The 18,412-nt window shown below is 33.5% G+C and overlaps 1 protein-coding gene across 1 annotated transcript in view; it reads left to right on the forward strand.

Annotated features, from left to right (window-relative positions):
- LOC106713639 (ceramide transfer protein) overlaps window positions 1-17,050 on the forward strand; it is a 31,880-nt gene extending 14,830 nt beyond the window's left edge. The window contains exons 7-12 of the mRNA XM_014506477.2: window positions 12,913-13,095; window positions 13,680-13,786; window positions 14,307-14,428; window positions 14,872-15,053; window positions 15,408-15,531; window positions 15,977-17,050. Of these exons, the coding sequence (XP_014361963.1) occupies window positions 12,913-13,095; window positions 13,680-13,786; window positions 14,307-14,428; window positions 14,872-15,053; window positions 15,408-15,531; window positions 15,977-16,104 (846 nt within the window). The 3' untranslated portion in view covers window positions 16,105-17,050. The remainder of the gene's footprint in view (window positions 1-12,912; window positions 13,096-13,679; window positions 13,787-14,306; window positions 14,429-14,871; window positions 15,054-15,407; window positions 15,532-15,976) is intronic.
- The last annotated feature ends 1,362 nt before the right edge of the window (window positions 17,051-18,412 follow it).

Here is an 18,412-nt window from a genome sequence, read left to right on the forward strand (position 1 = left end):
TAACAATAAATGCGTAGAATGTTTTTTTTCTCCAAATGTATTTCTAAGGAATAATTTTATTTCTGACCATGTATTAAATGATTTTAGACTACATGCTATTTTAGCTTTTCCGTCTAATTGTGAAATAATGAATTTACATAAAATACTTTGTTGTTCTGCTGTTGCTAAAGACATTGCGTTGTCACAGTCAGTTAAAAATGCGGGGAGCAGATCTCTGTCCCCATTATAAGGTTTAATGAATTTAGTAAGAACTGAGAGAGTAACTTTTTCCGTCATGATTGCTTTGGAACTTTCTGATCTAGTAGGTGCCATTAGCATTTATGCAATTTGCGGATAGAATAGAAAAATATATGTTTATACACACAAAATTCACAAGAAATGGTAAATCATAAAAATAAACACATCAAAAATGGTAAAATAGCAAACAATAAAAATAGTAAATAATTAAAATCAAAATTGGTAAAATGTTGAAAATAGTAGAATGTAGAAATATTAAAACATTTGAAATAGTATAACATCAAAAATGGTAAAACATAGAATATAGTATAAAATTTTTAAAACTTGTAAAACTCTGGAACTTCTGGAAAACTTCACTGAACACAATAAATAATTTAGAATCACTCACTGTATGATGATTAGAAGATGTAGCTTCATGAGGAGTGATCAGTTGGTGAGTCGAGTTGCTAACTCGCCTGCAGCGGGCTCACGTTGTATAGTGGAGGCTGACCGTCGTGCAGCGGATCGGAGTTGCGTGGAGCGGGCTCACGCTTTAAGCGGAGGCTGACCGTCGTCCTAGTAGTGTGTTGGTAGAGATCAAGACGCAGGCTTGAACGAGTCAAGGCTTACTGTCGATCTTGCAGTGCCGGAGCCGGGATTCAGATGTCAGAGCCTTAAATGTTAAGACTTACCGACATCCCACTTCTGACACCAATTGTTTTGCGGGCGGCGCTGGGGTTCTTTTTAAAAAGAAAACCCAAAACTTTTCCACACACTTTTTAATTGAAACTTATATGGTCTCCGAATCCGGGTTGTCACCTCGAGCTCTAGCAATCGACTAAATTATTTGAATAAATTACTTATAAAGAAAGCTATATCTGCTGATGGCAGATATTGCACAATAATTACAACAATGGAAAACTTCGTCTTCAATATAATGCTGATTAATCAATACGTCCATACTGTGAAGGGTTATAACAGTTCGACAAATTCATCGAATCATGATGGTATCTGTTATAATCATAAATACCTATAAGACTTGTTTGTTAGCATTCTCAAATACTTTAATAATGATTTTGATCTCATTTCAGTTAATTACGTAAGGTTAATTGTATCTATTAGATATTATAGTTACTTGATAATTAATATTGTTACTTATAAATTGATCTATCTGTGAAAGTGAAATCTAGAAAGACTAAGCTACTCGTTACGTCGTAAAATTATTACTAGTTACCTACACTACTAAATTTTAATTGTTTTCTTGTTGTCTATTTGTCTTAACATTGGTTAAGAAATAAAGTCGATTTTATATATTTGTGATTTATTTTTAATAAACTACCTACATATAAGTGCAGTGACACTTGATTAACTTATTTATTTTGTACTAAAAAGCGAAAATCATTTTGATTTAATCAATCCGGTCGGATCCGGTCGGATCCGGCCGGATTGATGGGAATCCGGTCGTATCCGGCCGGACTGAAAATGACACCGGATTGCAATCCCTATATGCATTATTCCACCAATTTTAGATATAAGAATAGACATGGACATAATTTTGTCATAAGACAGATTTATGTACCAAAAATACATGTAATACGTATCATCATCATCATCAGCTAACTATACGTCCCCACTGAGGGGCTCGGAGCCTATCCCAAGTTAGGGTTGACTAGGCCATAGCCACGCTGGCCAAGTGCGGGTTGATTGACTTCACACATATTGAATTTCTTCTCAGATATGTGCAGCATCACGATGTTTTCCTTCACCGTAAGAACGTCGGATAAATGTACATATGTAAATCGAAAAACACATTGGTACATGGCGGGATTCGAACCCAGGACCTGCAGATTTCAAGCCATATGCTTAACCCCTGAGCCACCAACGCTCTCACAATACCGTAATACCTCGAAGTTATCAGAATTGGTAAATTCATTTATCTGTCAGCAGATACGTAGTTATACGGAATCTGCCACAACATACAGTTTCAATACTTTATCTTTCACTTAATACTGAAATAATATCACAAGTGTATCTTTATAGTTATGTCACGGATAAAAATAAAACAATCTTCTAGAGATTATGTTGTCCAGTTTTTTTTTGTTATTTACCTAAACTACTCACATTTCAGAACAATTCTTTAAACACACGAACAAAGACATTGATATCTCATTTTTTTCTTCATATGTAGGCACTGGATGAAAGTTTTGTCCAGATGTTTCACCAGTGAAAATACAATGTAACCGTAGAATTCGATATTACAATTGTGACGGCTAAGTTACGGTTATGGCAACCCATAAATTGGTTAATATAAACAAAAGTATAGCGTACTGTGTACAACATACAGACCGGGGTAGTTTCACCTCGGCAGAGTAAAGGCGGCCGTGTCGGAGCACGGACGTGTTGCGCGTTATAACTTCGTTCTTTCTGTTTATGTTTCATTATCAATACTCTTCAGTTGTTTCCTGTTCAATTATCTCTGGTTTATTCGATTTGTTATTTTCGTACCTTTATCTGTGTATGTTGCCTTAGTAATGTTCCTTAGTCGTGTGTAATATTTTGTTTATAGTTATTTTTGTTTCCACCTGAAATTCGAGAATGAAATTTAAACTGTTTAAGAAAATTTTGCGTGAGGTTAGTTGTGTTTATTTGTTTATTATTGGTTGTTGTGTTTTTTTTAATATATTTTATTATATTTGTAGAAGTTATGTTTGTTGTACGACATTTCATATCATAAAGGTATGTTTGTTTTGTGCATCCTTTCTTAATGTGTACATATTTGACTGAATTTTGCTATGCTAACCAGGGTTTGAACTCTTACTGAGCTAATTTATAGACTAATTAAAATTTTGTGTAATTATTCCCACTTTTACATGCAAACTTCATGTAAATTTAATTAATGGGTCAACTTTGAAACTTCTTTAAAGTTTTTTATTTTATTAGAAAGCATCAGTGTTGACTACCGTAATTTTATTTCCCCAAATCTTTACTGTCACCATATAGTTCAAACGTTATTTTAGATATGGTTCGTAAAATTTGTAAACAATTTTTAACATTTTTGATAAAGGAAACCAAACATTTACATTTCGTAATAAACTCTATGTTTACTTGATAAAAATAACGCTTAAATAATACATAATAGCGAAGACGTCTGGGTCTAGAGACTTTAATTTTTATATAGAGGTTTCTGTTACTTAGTAGGCGTCCTCTAAGAAAGGATTTTACGAAATTGATCCCTTAAAGGTTCAAAATGGGGATCCAAACTTTGTATGCAGCAACGCTATTCCTTCGGCTAAGTTTCACATATAATTATAAAAAATTTATATCAATCCTACATCATTTGATATTGAGATCGATCGAATGATATCATCCATGTTTATTTATAGCCTATGTATTGTTTTATGTTTATATACCGTGTTGTTCTGTCAACATAATATTTGAATGACGTATTCGAACCACCGACCTAATATAACGCTTTACAAAAGTGCGTTATGCCATTGGCACTTAAAGGGATAGCATTTGGCTCTTAAACCTTGTTTGTGTTAGTTATCGTAAATCAGACGCCTAAAAGGTAACCATAGCTTGGTTCATTACAATGGCCGCGATGACAACGTTAATGAAAGGTGTAATTGTCAAAACTACATTTCTATGTAACCGAATTAGCAAAAATTATAAAAAAAAAAAGTTTTCTTCGAAAAATTTTCATTTTCAACGTAAATTAATTTTAACCGTGCAATTTATTAATTGGAAATATTTCACGCTGCCGCCTTTAAACGCCTCATACGTTTTTATGTGTTTTTTGTGAATGTGCTAGGTTTACGTGAGCCAAATTAGAGCAGAATATGTCGAAGTTCGCCTCGTAAGGATAAATAAAGATACATCTCTAGTACCAAATTTGAAGAATGTAACTGGAGCTACTGATTACTTTATCTTTATTCCATTATTTCTTAATATTTGTTTCTGGCTATTGTTTACTATGACTGAAGGTTTCGTTTGACCCCCTGCGTGTCTATGATAAATATCATAAAATTATAATTTTTCCCTTTGAAAGCGGTTGATTTATTCGAGGTCATGTGATCACTTTTACATTGTTTAGTTTAATTTGGTTTGAAATTAGCCCGTTACGTAAGCTCGGTCGGCCACGTTCGCAACCATTACCCGTCTAGCATTGCGGAACGCGTTTGTTTATGAAAACGGAAATACACTGAATATGCTTGATTGTGAATTTAGACAACCTAATCATATAGTATTACATGCTTTCTTTGTAGAAACAAATTGTATTCTAGTGAATTTTAATCAGTAATGAGTTCAGAAATAACTGGAAATATCGTCTGAAATAAATTAGTTTCAAGTTAAACTGGTGTATGTTTGAGTCATGTTTACTTTTGGTGCATACATGATTAATGTGGTCATATTCCACGAAATCAGTCGATTTTGTGTATTACTAATATTGTTTATAAGAGAACTTGTGAGTAACACTAAATTTACTAATATTATGAAGAGGAAAGATTTGATTGTTTGTTTGTATTGAATACGATACGAAACTATTGGATCGATTTGAAAAATTATTTCTTGTTGAGAAGCTACGCTATCCTCGGGTGACATAGGCTAAACATAATTGCGCTAACGGATGAACGTGAAATTTAACACAATTAAATATAATGTGGAGGAAATGTGCGTAAGTTTATTTTTAATCAAAAATTGAAAAACTTTATTAATTCGACCAATGGGCGAATACAAGTATGTTTTAATTATGTCAATGCCTCTGCCCTTGGGTCTTCAGGTTACATAAAGGTTGTTCACATACATGGCATCTGGTAGTGGAATTCTGATGGCAGCCGGTTACTGCAGTGTTGCCGCCTTTATATTCCATTTAATTTTAGTTTCAAGGTAACTTAAGTCGACGACGGTTCAATATTTAAGTTTACTACACTTAAAGTCGTTATTTAGGTTTAGTAAACTGTTTGGCCTTTTTAGAAAATCCATATGTATTTAGAATGCGGACGCAGACTACAAAAAATGATCAGTAGTATATTAGTGAACTATAAATAAAAATTAATTTAGACATCGTTTACTCGCAAAGTCCTGTCTGGCTTCTTCCAATCAATTCTAGTTCAATTTATTCCTTTACCCAACAAGTCGGTTGCTACTGTGGCTTGTTACTTGTCGACTTGAAATTGACATATTTTTGTGAAACTAATATTACATTTCACAAAACTTTTTATACTGCTTTCAGTATACTTTATGTGTATTCATCTCTTGCGATTGACGTTGATATAAATAAACTTTAATACAATTGCCCACAATTACCAATTTAAGGGTCCGTTCACACAGGTCGCGGCGAAGAAAATTTTACTTTTCACATCTTTTTTACGCTTGCCCTTGATAATAAAATACGTCCGTAAGTAATGTTAAACGTTGTTTGTTGTATAAAGCCATATTATATTTGCGATTAAAAATCTCTGCTCTTCGCACTGGTTTGTCTAAACAGACACGTTCAGACTCACTGTCTACGAAAAAATCGTAGAACGTGTTAATATCCTAAAGTTATTATAAAGAATTAGGATTCTACCGTATGACAAGCTCGTGACAGCCCTGCCAGGTTCGCTAGGTCGGTGCGTGGCCCGGACGCCTTGTCCGTTCGTTGCACTCGCTTATCATTGAACATGCGCCAACGTAAACATTACTCCTTTTTTTTGCTTCAATCTTGTTATACTCTTATTTCTAATACTGTTATTGTAACTAACTACTTTGATTGTAAGACAAGACTGCTTAGATATTTATATTACAGAATATTCGAATCAAAATTGATTAGGTAATTGGATTAAAACAAAGAAATTTTTTTATAAAAATAAGTTATTATATTCTTGTCAACTAAGAGATAAAAGAGACAAACTAATTGTCAAGACGATTCAAACGTACCCAAAACTTGACGAGATTGTGTCATTTCATTGTGAAGTTACTATGACCGCTTTCGAGTTCCATCATCAAATCAAGTACCATATTTCATTTTCACATAATTTACACTCATTTGCAAAATTTCAGCTAAATCGGTAACCGGGAAGTGGATCTAATTTAATTTGCAAAATTTGGTGACAAATATCGGGACAGGTGAAACTAAATAAAAAGCGTGTAATTACTGATTTGTTCTGTACTGTTTAACCGATGATTGTCCTTGAAGAGGCAATGCACATTAGTGAACCTAAAAATAAGTGTAATTTAATTAAGACAAAACATTATAAAATGTATTTATAAATTTGATGCAGATTCTTATCAATTGATTCAAGATTCAAGTTCATAACAACACCATACGTGCGTTAGTAACGAAAATTCGACTATAAAATATTCCATTGAAGAGAAGCTTACTCATCGGCTATTCATGTTTGAATATCTATCATTGTATTCCGATGCCATTAAACCTCTAAACCGACGTTCCCCGACGTAATAATAGAACAAAGTTATGTGTTTGTTTATTAATCAATAGGTTTACGTTCATTATCGTATCTTGTTGCTAATGGTTACGATTTTGTGTTTGACTGTATCGCGAGGTTATACAGAAGTACAGAAGTATTAAATCATCATACGTAACTTCTTGTTTTGATGTTTTTAGCGGGCCACTAAATATATATGTATTCTCATAGTGATAGTGATGCACTATCTATAGTTCAGATGAGAGAGAAGATGAGTTTATGGTTCACTTTTCAATACAGTGCATGAGTTATGAAAAGTCTAGTTTTGGTAATACCATCGACAATCAAGCAACACTACTTTAAACTTCATTTACCATAGAAATTATGCGATCAATTTTTAATGCCGGTTGCTTTAAGCTGTCGATACAGACTGTAGTTGTCGTACGGCTTTATGACAAATAAAATTACTCATAATTTATGTATGGACTTGAATTGGTTTGTGAGGTAAATGAAGTACCATCTGTTACCATAAAGTTGGAGGTGTGTCACACGATGACCGGGCCAAGGCAAAGGGTGTATCGATTTGCAGTACACGTTGACTTAATTGCATGCAATTAAATCGCGCACATGCATATCTATTGTCATGTAAATATCATATTAATATATGTATTGGAAAGAAATTATATGGTGGATATAACATGATGGTAAGATATCAATTTTTGTAAGCTCTTACAGTTCTAGTACATAATATATTTATAGTCTAAATCAATAGTTTTATCCGTTAAGTGGTCTCCCCTTAGTATAATCTTACTAAAACAAGTCTAAGGGTCTTCACTAACTTCGTAAGAAATATGTTCATAAGTAATTTAAACCAGTGTTGTAACGGAGTCCTTAGCGGAAGTGGAGGCGCCTGCGGAGGTGAAGAGCTTCGGCTCTGCGGTTTCGTTGGTTAACGTTTCGCATGTAACTTATCATAAGTAAACCTCCGTTACAACTCTACAAAAATAAATGAGGACGCATTTATTCGGAGCCAAGGTTTCATTACAACCCTAGTTTAATTGACAGTTTTTGTTACAAAATGATTGTCTAGTTCATGCGCCTTTCCAACTTTAACATCGCCTGTGGCACAACTCACTTCCCGCAGTCACTCTTCATTCTTTCACTTTCTTTCATGCTCTAGAAACGTGTCTCACGCACACGTTTCTAGAGCAGCTTTAACAAAAAATCTAACACATATAATTTTATTTCGTCATGACGTAACCTCACAATTGGCCACTGGTTACGACAGCTGTTATTTCTTATTATGTTAATTTTGATTTTAATTGTATTATCTGTTTGTATATTGTTTTCAGAGGGCCTAGCACGAATATTTGTGACAATCGCCATCCTATCGTCATATTAAAATTTGTGCAGCGGGCGTAAAGTTCTCCCAAAATCTCAAACCAATTTTGACATAATTGACGACACGCAGGCGATTGTCAAATATTTGTGTTGGACCTACAGTACTTAGTAGTGATACAATTTTAAATGTCTTCATTTCTAGTTTATATCAACATTAGTGCTATTAACGATATCCTTATTAAAACGCTAATTTTGAACTTATTAAAGAAATTCAAAACAGGGAAATTGTACCATTTATCTTCATCCGTCAACCAATCTCTCATGATCATGCACACAATCCACTTTGTCTTATGTCACAATATTATAAACAGATACTAAGCGAAGAAGGCTATGACTTGTATAAGGGATAATAAAGATCCCGTCGGTTGCTAGGCACAGTTTGAAATCTATGGGGCGCGGCGATGTCGGAAAGGCTGCGTGTTGCGTCATTGTATATTAGTGAAGACATAACATTGGACGGCACCCTCATAGCTCGGGGGATAAGCCTGGAGTGACGTCAGTGTTTTATTTACCCAGAGGTTTTGTTGCTACGGGGGTGCGGTTGGTGCTTTTTTATGATTATTATCCAGCATATTTGGTGAACATTTTTTGTTGTTTGTGATTTGTACAGACGTCATTGTTGATATTTTTTTCAGAGGTTATTTTTGTTTTTTCGTTTGTAGTTTTGTGTTATAGGAGTATTTTGGGATAGATATAAAACAGTTTATGTGGATGTGAAGAAATCGAACGATAAAAATGAAATATATGGACATGTGTTGAGATGTGAAGGCGAATAGTCAATATTACATGCTAATTAATGTAAGTGGCAATTAAATAATTTAAAATTTTAAATATATAGCTTAAATTAATTTATCAATGCCATTGTTTTTGTATCACTGTAATGGTGTTGAAATGCTGAATTTTTAACTATTCTACTCAACATGACAAGATATTAAAATTTAAAAAAGGATTTCGTTCCTTTTTTCAATTTGGTTTTTACACCAGTTCGTTTAATTTAAAAGGATGAATGATAAATGAGTGTCGTTGTTGAAATGGATTTAATTTTATCTAATTTAAATTTACTTTAGTGTTTTATAATTTAATGAGGTATTACTTTTTCAGAATATGGTTTTTCCCAGACACAGAGAGTTAATTCCTATTTATTAAGTTAACTGCTCTCTCTGAAAAACTGAGTATGATATAAAGGCTTTCTTTGGTCTTAAAAGAATGTATATTACTTTTTTTTTATTATTTAATTTTTTATTTAGATGTATTATAAACATACAACGAAATGCTGTGTTATAAGTAAAAGTTTTTTTAAATACCATTTTAGTTTTCATCAAATAATTAAAGGTTCAAGAATTCGTAATACAATGCCGAGAGTTTTAACAATTATATTTCTAAATGTCGATTTGAAATGCAATTTCAATAAAGTTATTGATATGTTTTAAATTCCGATCCGAGACGATCGATATTCTAAGTTAACTCTACGATAGTAATGTATTTTTGAAGTGCTTTCTAAGATACCTGTATATTTATATGTGAAGCGAAAACTTTGTACTCCTTTTTATTTTCACCGGTCCCGATGTTTGTCATCAAATCTTACAAATTCATCCATTTCTCCGTTACTAATTGGGCTGAAATTTTGCCTACATATGTAAATCGCGTGATAATGCAATATTATGATACCATGGTGCTGATCTGATGACGTAGCCATAGGAATTACGCATTGAAATGACACAACCTCATCGAGTTTGGGTTCGAATAAATTGTCTTGACGGGTGGTTTGTAGTATTTTTTTATAACTAACAGGAATATAACGAAAGTTTAAAACAAAATAATTATTTAAAAATTGGTCGAACGGTTGAACTTGAAATTAACACTTAATTTAAAAAAAAAACATTTTATGAATTATGTTCGAATTTCGAACATTAGACGATCACTAGTTTATTTAATGCCGTGGTTGTTCTTTTAAACTCTATAATGTTTCATAAATTTCTTATCGTAACTAATGAAGGCTTACGAGCTTATGTTGATGTAATAAATATTTGCTACATGTGACGTGTCACCGATAATAATATAATCTTATATAACATCATGTAACGGATTAGAATATATGTACAGGATGGTTACACGTTCATTACATTCGATCGTATACAGTATGTTTAAACATTATTGCTTGAAATTTTAAAAACACTGCTTAATCGTACTCTGTTTTATGAGGCTAGTTAATTGACTGATCTAGTATGTTAATAATTAATAAAATTGTTTAAATTTTCGTGAAACATTATAATAAATTTACTAGTGTTTATTTTGAGATCTCATTAAGCCGTTTTTAATTATTTTTATTTGATTATTTGTTATCGGGAAAATTTTAGATGGGTGCGTAAACAGGTTTATTGCTTGAAGATGATAAATTGCACAATTTTTCCTTTATAGGATAGTTTTCCAATCGGAAAATCTTTAGCTATAACATATTGCATAATTCGGAAACTAGGAAACTAACTTTTTATAAGAATTTATAGGATATATTAAGTAATAATACATCCGAATGGATGAATGCGTTTCCTGTATCCTTTTCAATTCCTGTCGAAATTAAATTGCATATACACGTAGTCGAAACTAATGGTGATAACGTATTAGTTTCAATAAAGTAATTTGTAAAGAACACTACTCTAAGAAGACTTTAATAATTGGACTGAATCTCTTTCTGAATGTGTGGTTGGAAATAAATTTAATATTATATGTAATTTTTTCATTTTAAACTTACGACATTTTCTACATTCAAGTAATTTAAGACTCGAGTGACGTATTTTATACGAAAATGTAAAAGTTAACAAAAAAAAAAACTGATGGCATTTCAATTGTTTTTTTATTATATATAATGGTAGTTTCCATGGCACGTCCACTTGTCCTAGATTGAAACCTCTCTGTGTATAGAAATAAGAGAATAATAATAAAGGTCTTACACGTCAGGGGAGTATTACGGAGAAAGTATTTCCAAGTAGTGTTAGGGCTGCGCACTGACACACTTTACAATTGAATTTACTTCGTTCTTTTAATATAAATGCGAAAATATGAACGATTTTATCAGATATCTTAACGGAATCGGATGAAATTTAGCATAGAAATAGAAACTCATTGGAAAGTGTGTAAACAATACTTTTTATTAGGAAAAAATGTACGATTCCCAGAGTATAGATTTTTGTTTTTACATAATTTTTAATAACTAATAACCTCGGACATAAAACACAAGTTTTTTTTTAATTCAACACTGACGATTTCAACTGCATCAGCTGGATATACTCTTGGCAATTTTTAGTGGAAAAATTGAAGTATGAGCATTGAGGACATTACCTATATCGCGGTAGCGTCTGTCAATTTATCTTTGTCATTAATCAATTCATATCCCTCACCCTTTATGATGTCATTGTTTATGATGTACCCTTAATTGAGTCGTGCCAAATCACAGCTGTTAACGAGACTAGCCTGACCCTTTGTTCTTTTGGGCGCTTTGTCTAGTTAACCTATATATCGTTAAAGGTAATCGGGTAATCTAGATTCTCTATTAGGACACTGATTTAAGTAGGTTATACATTAAAAAAAAATCTTTTAAGACAAACAATAAAGCTAAAAGAATTCCAATTTCTTATAAGACTATTAACTAACTATACATTGTTCGATTTGACATTAGTTTTTTTTTTAAATATTAATCTTAAAGCGACTTCTGCATAGGTTGTAATATTTCTAGTCTTTCAAGCAACCCTAAAGAACCGCTCTCTTCGTTCCTTTTTCCTCGTATAATGTACTATTGATTCGAGTTCCTACTGTTCCATATTAAAACTATCTGTCGTTTTTTAAAACAGATTGCTAGACGACGTGTTGTTTGAAATTCTAAAATCGACTCTTTATGAATAAATACTAAGTATCTGTAACTATTTTTCCATTCGCCATCATCAATCTCGGTTAAGAAATAGGCACTAAACTTTGAAAATGTAGATTTGTAGATAAATGATGAATGAGATTTGCTCACCATTGGTTTTCGTTGTCATACAAAATCTTATTATTAACTTTGTTTTTTCAATGAGTCTGAGTAGGGTACAAAAATGTTTTTGTGCAGATGTTCTGCAAGTGAAAACACACGGTGACGTTGAGTTGTGCGATTCTCGTGTTAATATAATGTCTCCATTTAGGAAATCTGATTAATTTTTAGCATACGAGGTCAGGTGTCCTAAATAGTTTATAGACCTGACCTACAAAGTATGACGTACTTCATTGTTATGCTGTCGTTTTGTTCAGTATATTACGGATGCCTTGCACGCTTATGTTCACGCAATCGGTGAAATTCGTTTCTTAACCCTAACTCAGGTGTTTGAAAGCGACATTTTAATGAACCATTCTATCATTTTTTATGCGATGAATGTTCCTAGATTAATGTCATTTTTGGAAAAGCCTGATGAGTTTGAAAGGTTGTATTTAATTACCTCATCATGAAAATTAATGTTAGGAATGCACTTGTTAATTAGTAATGTTATATGAGGTTGTTAAAGGAAAGCGCTTATCAGCGATGTATGACGCCGGATCAGGAACCTAGCAAGGTCGCACGCGTTCACGTTGCAATCTTCGTCTCTACAATGTCTGCGAAAATAAATATTTATAATGCTTGTTTTAGTACATTTCAAATACTTAGACCGAACTTGTACCAAACTGATAATGTGCATTACTGACCAAAAATATCTTTTGATGATACTGTATTTAGTCTTCTTCCTAAGGTTAGCGTTTATTATGGTTAAGTTGTCTTCAAACAATGATTTCTAGTTCAGTCCACTAACGTAGAGTTTCTCATCCGGAGTTAGTTTTATTGTTATGTTGGTTACTGCTGTTTTTTTAAATATTGTATGTTTTCCAGGAGGGGCCGCACTCAACGTTGCCCGACGACGAGTTCTACGATGCGGTGGAGACCGGCTTCGACAAAATGGAGGAGGAGAGGTGCGCTCGCGTGGCGCCACCCGCGGAGCGGACTCGCGACCAGGTTGAGCTGCCGCCTCCCGCGCTCGACAACCGCCTCACAGTGCACTCACTATGGCCAGAGGTGAGGCTCATATCAAATTTCAATCCCACACGCAATATGTAAACAGAACAGCCATTACCATATTTTACTTGTACATTTATTTCATGAAAATAGTGAGATAAATACAATTAATATTGTGAAATACGATTAAAGGTAGGCGACGCATCTGCAAATGCGGATGTCTATGGGCAGCGGTCGCTTTGCTATTTAGGCGTTTTCAGGTGACCGCTTGCTCGTTTGCCATCGTATGACATAAAAAGTAAGGGTGTTATTTTATAGTTTTATGGGATAAAGTGTTATAACATAAATATTTCACAATTTTAGATCCTTGCCGAAAAATATACAGTTTGTCTATTGTTCAGTTTGTGAAACAATTAATGTTAAATAACCAATATCGTCGAGTGACGCCCCTTTGCCGAGCGCTAGAATACAAACGCATATCATATCAGTAATGTCTGCTATCTCCACTTCCCATTTTAAACTTATAACTATATTAACTTTAACTCTTTATCTATTCCTATATTATGTTGTAAAATGCTAATGTTAGTTCTAATTTCATCATACTTGCAGGATTTTAATATGTTATCTACTCATACAATTTGCAGATAAACAGAATATCAACTGAACAAATACAGGCAGCCTTCGAAGAGGTCGGAGGAGGTATCGGCTGGCAGCTGTTCGCGGAGGAGGGCGATATGAGAATGTATAGGAGGTGAGAATTTTATTTAGATCTATTTAAACCTTGTTGCAACTGTAATGTCTAGTAATTGCAGATATTAGGTAAGTTTAGATAAGGAGCCTTATTTTAGATTTTGCGCTTTATCTTGAATTTTTTTAATATAAGTAATGTTTATTATTTACGAGACAGATTAAAGAAATTCTTCTTCTGAATTCTACTTCTCTTCTTTTAAGACTTCTACTAAATACAAATGTTGCAGGCCTCGTAGTAATAAGCTTCACAAGTAAGTTTTTAATTATAATATGGGATCAAGTATGTGTTATTTTTAAGCCTGTACATTTTATGGTGATGGTGTTATTCATAAGGATAATTACTTGATTTGTGATCTTTAACTTGTTTTCAATCAACTTTCAAGTGCATTGATCTTGTTAAGAATGGACTAGGCATTTTATTTTCATATTTTTCTTGAATATATGAGGATTAACATCAGTGTAACTTTTACACATTATTTTTGTATGTTGTAATAATGTGATATGTTGTTTGCTTTGTGTAGGGAGATGGAAGTAGACGGAATGGTGATGGATCCGTTGAAGGCGATGCACAAAGTTCGCGGAGTGTCGGCGCGAGAGATGTGCCACTACTTCTTCAACCCACGATACCGTTACGAGTGGGAGAGTGAGTTAATATAAATAATACGAGAAATCTACATCTATATATATAAAAGAAAGTCGTGTTAGTTACACTATTTATAACTCAAGATTGGTCGAACTGATTTAACTGAAAATTGATGGGGAGATAACTTAGAACTATGAGACGGACATAGGAACTTTTTTATCTTGTGTGCATTTTTTTATGCCGTGCGGACGGAGTCGCGGGTAAAAGCTAGTATTCGATAAAAGAGTTACATCTCTTATGGGATTTGAATAGATAACTGAATAGACAAATGGCTTGAAGTTTGTAGTTGATTGCGTGTACAAAAACACATTTTTATTTTTAAAAGACAACGAGACGAGATGTCAATGTGTTGTTATACAGATGTTTCAGCAGTGAAAACCCAGTATAAAATGGAGATTTTTGTTTTTTCGTGTCTCGATTTTTACATAGAAATTGCATTCCAGCAACATTGGAGACGATGACGATAGTGGAAGAGATATCTTCTGACGCGCTGGTGTTCCACCAGACGTTCAAACGTATCTGGCCTGCATCACAGCGGGACGCCCTCTTCTGGTCTCACGTCCGCGCCGCAGAAGACAACACCTACGCCGTCACCAACCACTCCACCTCCAACACTGATTACCCTGTAAGTGAAGATAGAATAGTTGATTAACTCTTAGGCTCCTTTTCCACTAGTGCGACAAGCGATTGCTATTTTGTATTTGATTGTATGGAAATCATGAACCCCGCCTGATGAAAATGGTATCATAAAACTAGAAGACAGGATGAGCTAGTTGAAAAAGGGTCTATTTTTATGACTAAATAATCCCTTTTCCACAAACCCATATGATATTGATTCCTAATGTGGTTAGAAAATAGACGATGGATTTTTTATTTTTTCATAAATGCGTTCGTAAATTTTAAATCTTTTAATATGGTTTATGATGTTATGTAAAATTGAACCTTAAAGTAAGGTGATAAGGTCGATATTGTATTGCAGCCCAACAGTGGTGCGTGTATCCGTCTGTTCGTGACGGTGTGCCTGGCGTGTCGCAGCTCGTGGCCGGCGGGCGCTGCGCCCACACGAGACAACATCACCACCAGTATAGCATACTGCAGCACTGGTACATACATACATACATACATACATACATACATGTCTCTCTCATCTCACATTTTAACTAATCTAAAAGTTTTGGAATTGTCGAAGGTTGATGTTTCAAGGTTATGGGAATACAAAAAATTAAAATTTGAGGGTAAAGATTTTTATGGCTCAAAAATTAGGGTAAACTATACAGTAATGGACATGTGGTTAACTGAATTTTCATCATTTTTCTGTTTTTATCCCACATTCTAAATCATGTGCATTAAGTATTCCATCCATCTCTTCCTAAACAACTACATATATATTTAAAGTTTTCCTTGTCACATGTAACTGTTCCCACATACTATGGCTATCTGCATGCATATGCAGTTATAAGTTTTCCTTGTCACATGTGACTGTTCCCACATAACATGGCTTACTGCATGCATATGCATATTAATATATATTATTAATGTACTTTCCAGTGAACCCCGGCGGTTGGGCACCCGCTGGTGTACTCCGTGCTGTCTACAAACGTGAATACCCCAAGTTCCTGAAGCGATTCACCAGCTACGTTGTCGACCAATGCCGGGGAAAGCCACTCGCCATCTAGTGTATGTTCACATCGAATGTGATATGCGATTATACACCTTAACACCTTGAGATACTATTGTAAGTGCAATTATTTAATAACATTGTATTCGATTATGAACCTTATTGCAACGTAATACGGTTGCGCAAAGATCTGTCTCCAGATATGAAAATCTTTTTAAATGCCGTTATCGTATACCTGTGTTGTAGTTTATTGGTAATAGATGGCGTTGTTTTTAATATAGTTTTTTTTCCACAAATTCATTTAATTACTTAACTAAAATTTTTAATAAATTAAAGAGCAAAGCATGACTTCTGTCTTACTTTGAGAAAATTTTATTTTTAATGTCATAATCGATATTGCCACAATATAATTCATAGTCGTCTAACATGTTTCTGTGTAACTGGCAACAAATATAAATATTTATAATAAAAGCTATGTTTTATGATGTCCATGGAGACCATAGACAAGTGAATCTTGTCATTATTCCCGTACCACTGATCACTAAAGATGGATAGAAGTAACATATTTTGGTTTGTTCCGATTTATTATCTGTTAACATTCCTGTCTGTTAATTCTATTTCTATTATTAATTCGAATCCTCACCACCGCAACAATCAGCGCCAAAATGGCGACAATCAAATAGGCACAAAATTAAACAGCTTATAGCCTATTTATAGCCATTAAATAGAGATCAGTGTAACCACCCACCAAGAATTTAACAGTGTATAATATAGATTATTTTCATCTGTATTATTTGTCTAATGTAAATTAAATATTTCAATGTAAAAGCGGGTGAAAACTTGGGTTCATATATTTTGTTTTATATTTGTTATTATGTAATAAAGAGGTATATTTAACTATACGTACCTGTAATTTATATGGTTATTAAGGGTTTTGCACAGGGGGTGAATATTTAATTCAGTTATTTTACGTCATTACATTAAGTTAGTCGAAAATGAAAGTATACAAAGAAATTATTCGTCTAGGGTCTTATACCAGTCTGTCGTATGAAAAATATCATTTTTTTTTTAAATGTGAGGCTTAAATCAAACGATCTGCTAATTTTCCAGGATTTTAATACTTTTTTTTAGATAAAAGTTCTATAATGTTTTATATTTTTGAATATTTTTTTTAAATTCACTAACAAACTCAAAGTGTGATTTGATTAATTAGTCAATAGACTTTTTCGTTATTGTCTAAATTTGTATTGGTGTCATAAATAAATGTTAAATCTCAATTTGCATTCAGAAATATTATATATAGGACATAATCCCAGGTATAGACCCTAGAACGAGATGTCTTCTTTTAGAACAAAATATCATTTTCGCAGAGCTTAACTTCATTCCAGTCTTTTATAAAAATGAATGTAGATATATCATAAAGATTGTTTTTTTTCTTAATTTTTTTTTGAAGTTGTCTACGTATTACGTCATAATAATTTATATCTTGTAACGTCTGAAAGTTGATTTATTCTGGTTGCATTTATAATAAGGCAATTTTAAAAATTATAATGGAAAATAATATATAGATGAGGTCTGGGAACAGTTGGGTATGCGTGTACCGTAACTTTGTAAGACGCGGTCGCCTAACAATGGGTTTCCACTGTCGTGAAACTTGTTTTAATACATATTTTTGAAGAAAATTGAAGCGATGATAATATGTATCAATACAAGTATCATTGCAGTCGAAACTGAGAAGGTTATCACTTATTACATCTACCTGGCAACACTGCCATCACACGATGTCGCTGCGTAACCGCGGTGTTCACTCGTTCTTAACGCGTGTACGCCGCGGTGAGGCTGTCAGGTGGAAGCAATGAGCGGTCGCCTGAAACTATTGTGATCACCTCTTCGACGTTTACATTATTCGCCATAGAAGACTGTTATTGGATTATCTGTATATAATATTATAAAAAAAAATATGTTTTTTAATTATTGTTTATAATAAAATGTTTTATCATAATTATTAGGTGTTTTAATATGAAAAATTGGGGTTTTCTTTATATAAAATGGTGGCAAACGAGTAAAGTCATCTGAATTCGTTGAAATAGCGAGACGATTGTTTCCCATAGACATCTGCAAATGCAGATGCAGAGGGGACACACAGAAGGTGGATATTTCTCCTTCCGATGTGTACCCTCTTCCGACAAATCCACTTCCCCTTCCCATCCTTTCCTAATAAGAAGAGGGTGGGAAGGGAAAGAGGACTAAAATTAGGCCTCCTGCACCACATTTTCCAGACTGTACGCGGAATTGCTTCCGCTTCACACCTGTCTTCTGTGTGGTCGTGATTTTTCAATTAAGGTATATTTCAAATCTTGGTAATT

The sequence above is a fragment of the Papilio machaon genome, chromosome 16 (assembly GCF_912999745.1).
Source record: "Papilio machaon chromosome 16, ilPapMach1.1, whole genome shotgun sequence".
NCBI classification, from domain to species: Eukaryota; Metazoa; Arthropoda; class Insecta; order Lepidoptera; family Papilionidae; genus Papilio; species Papilio machaon.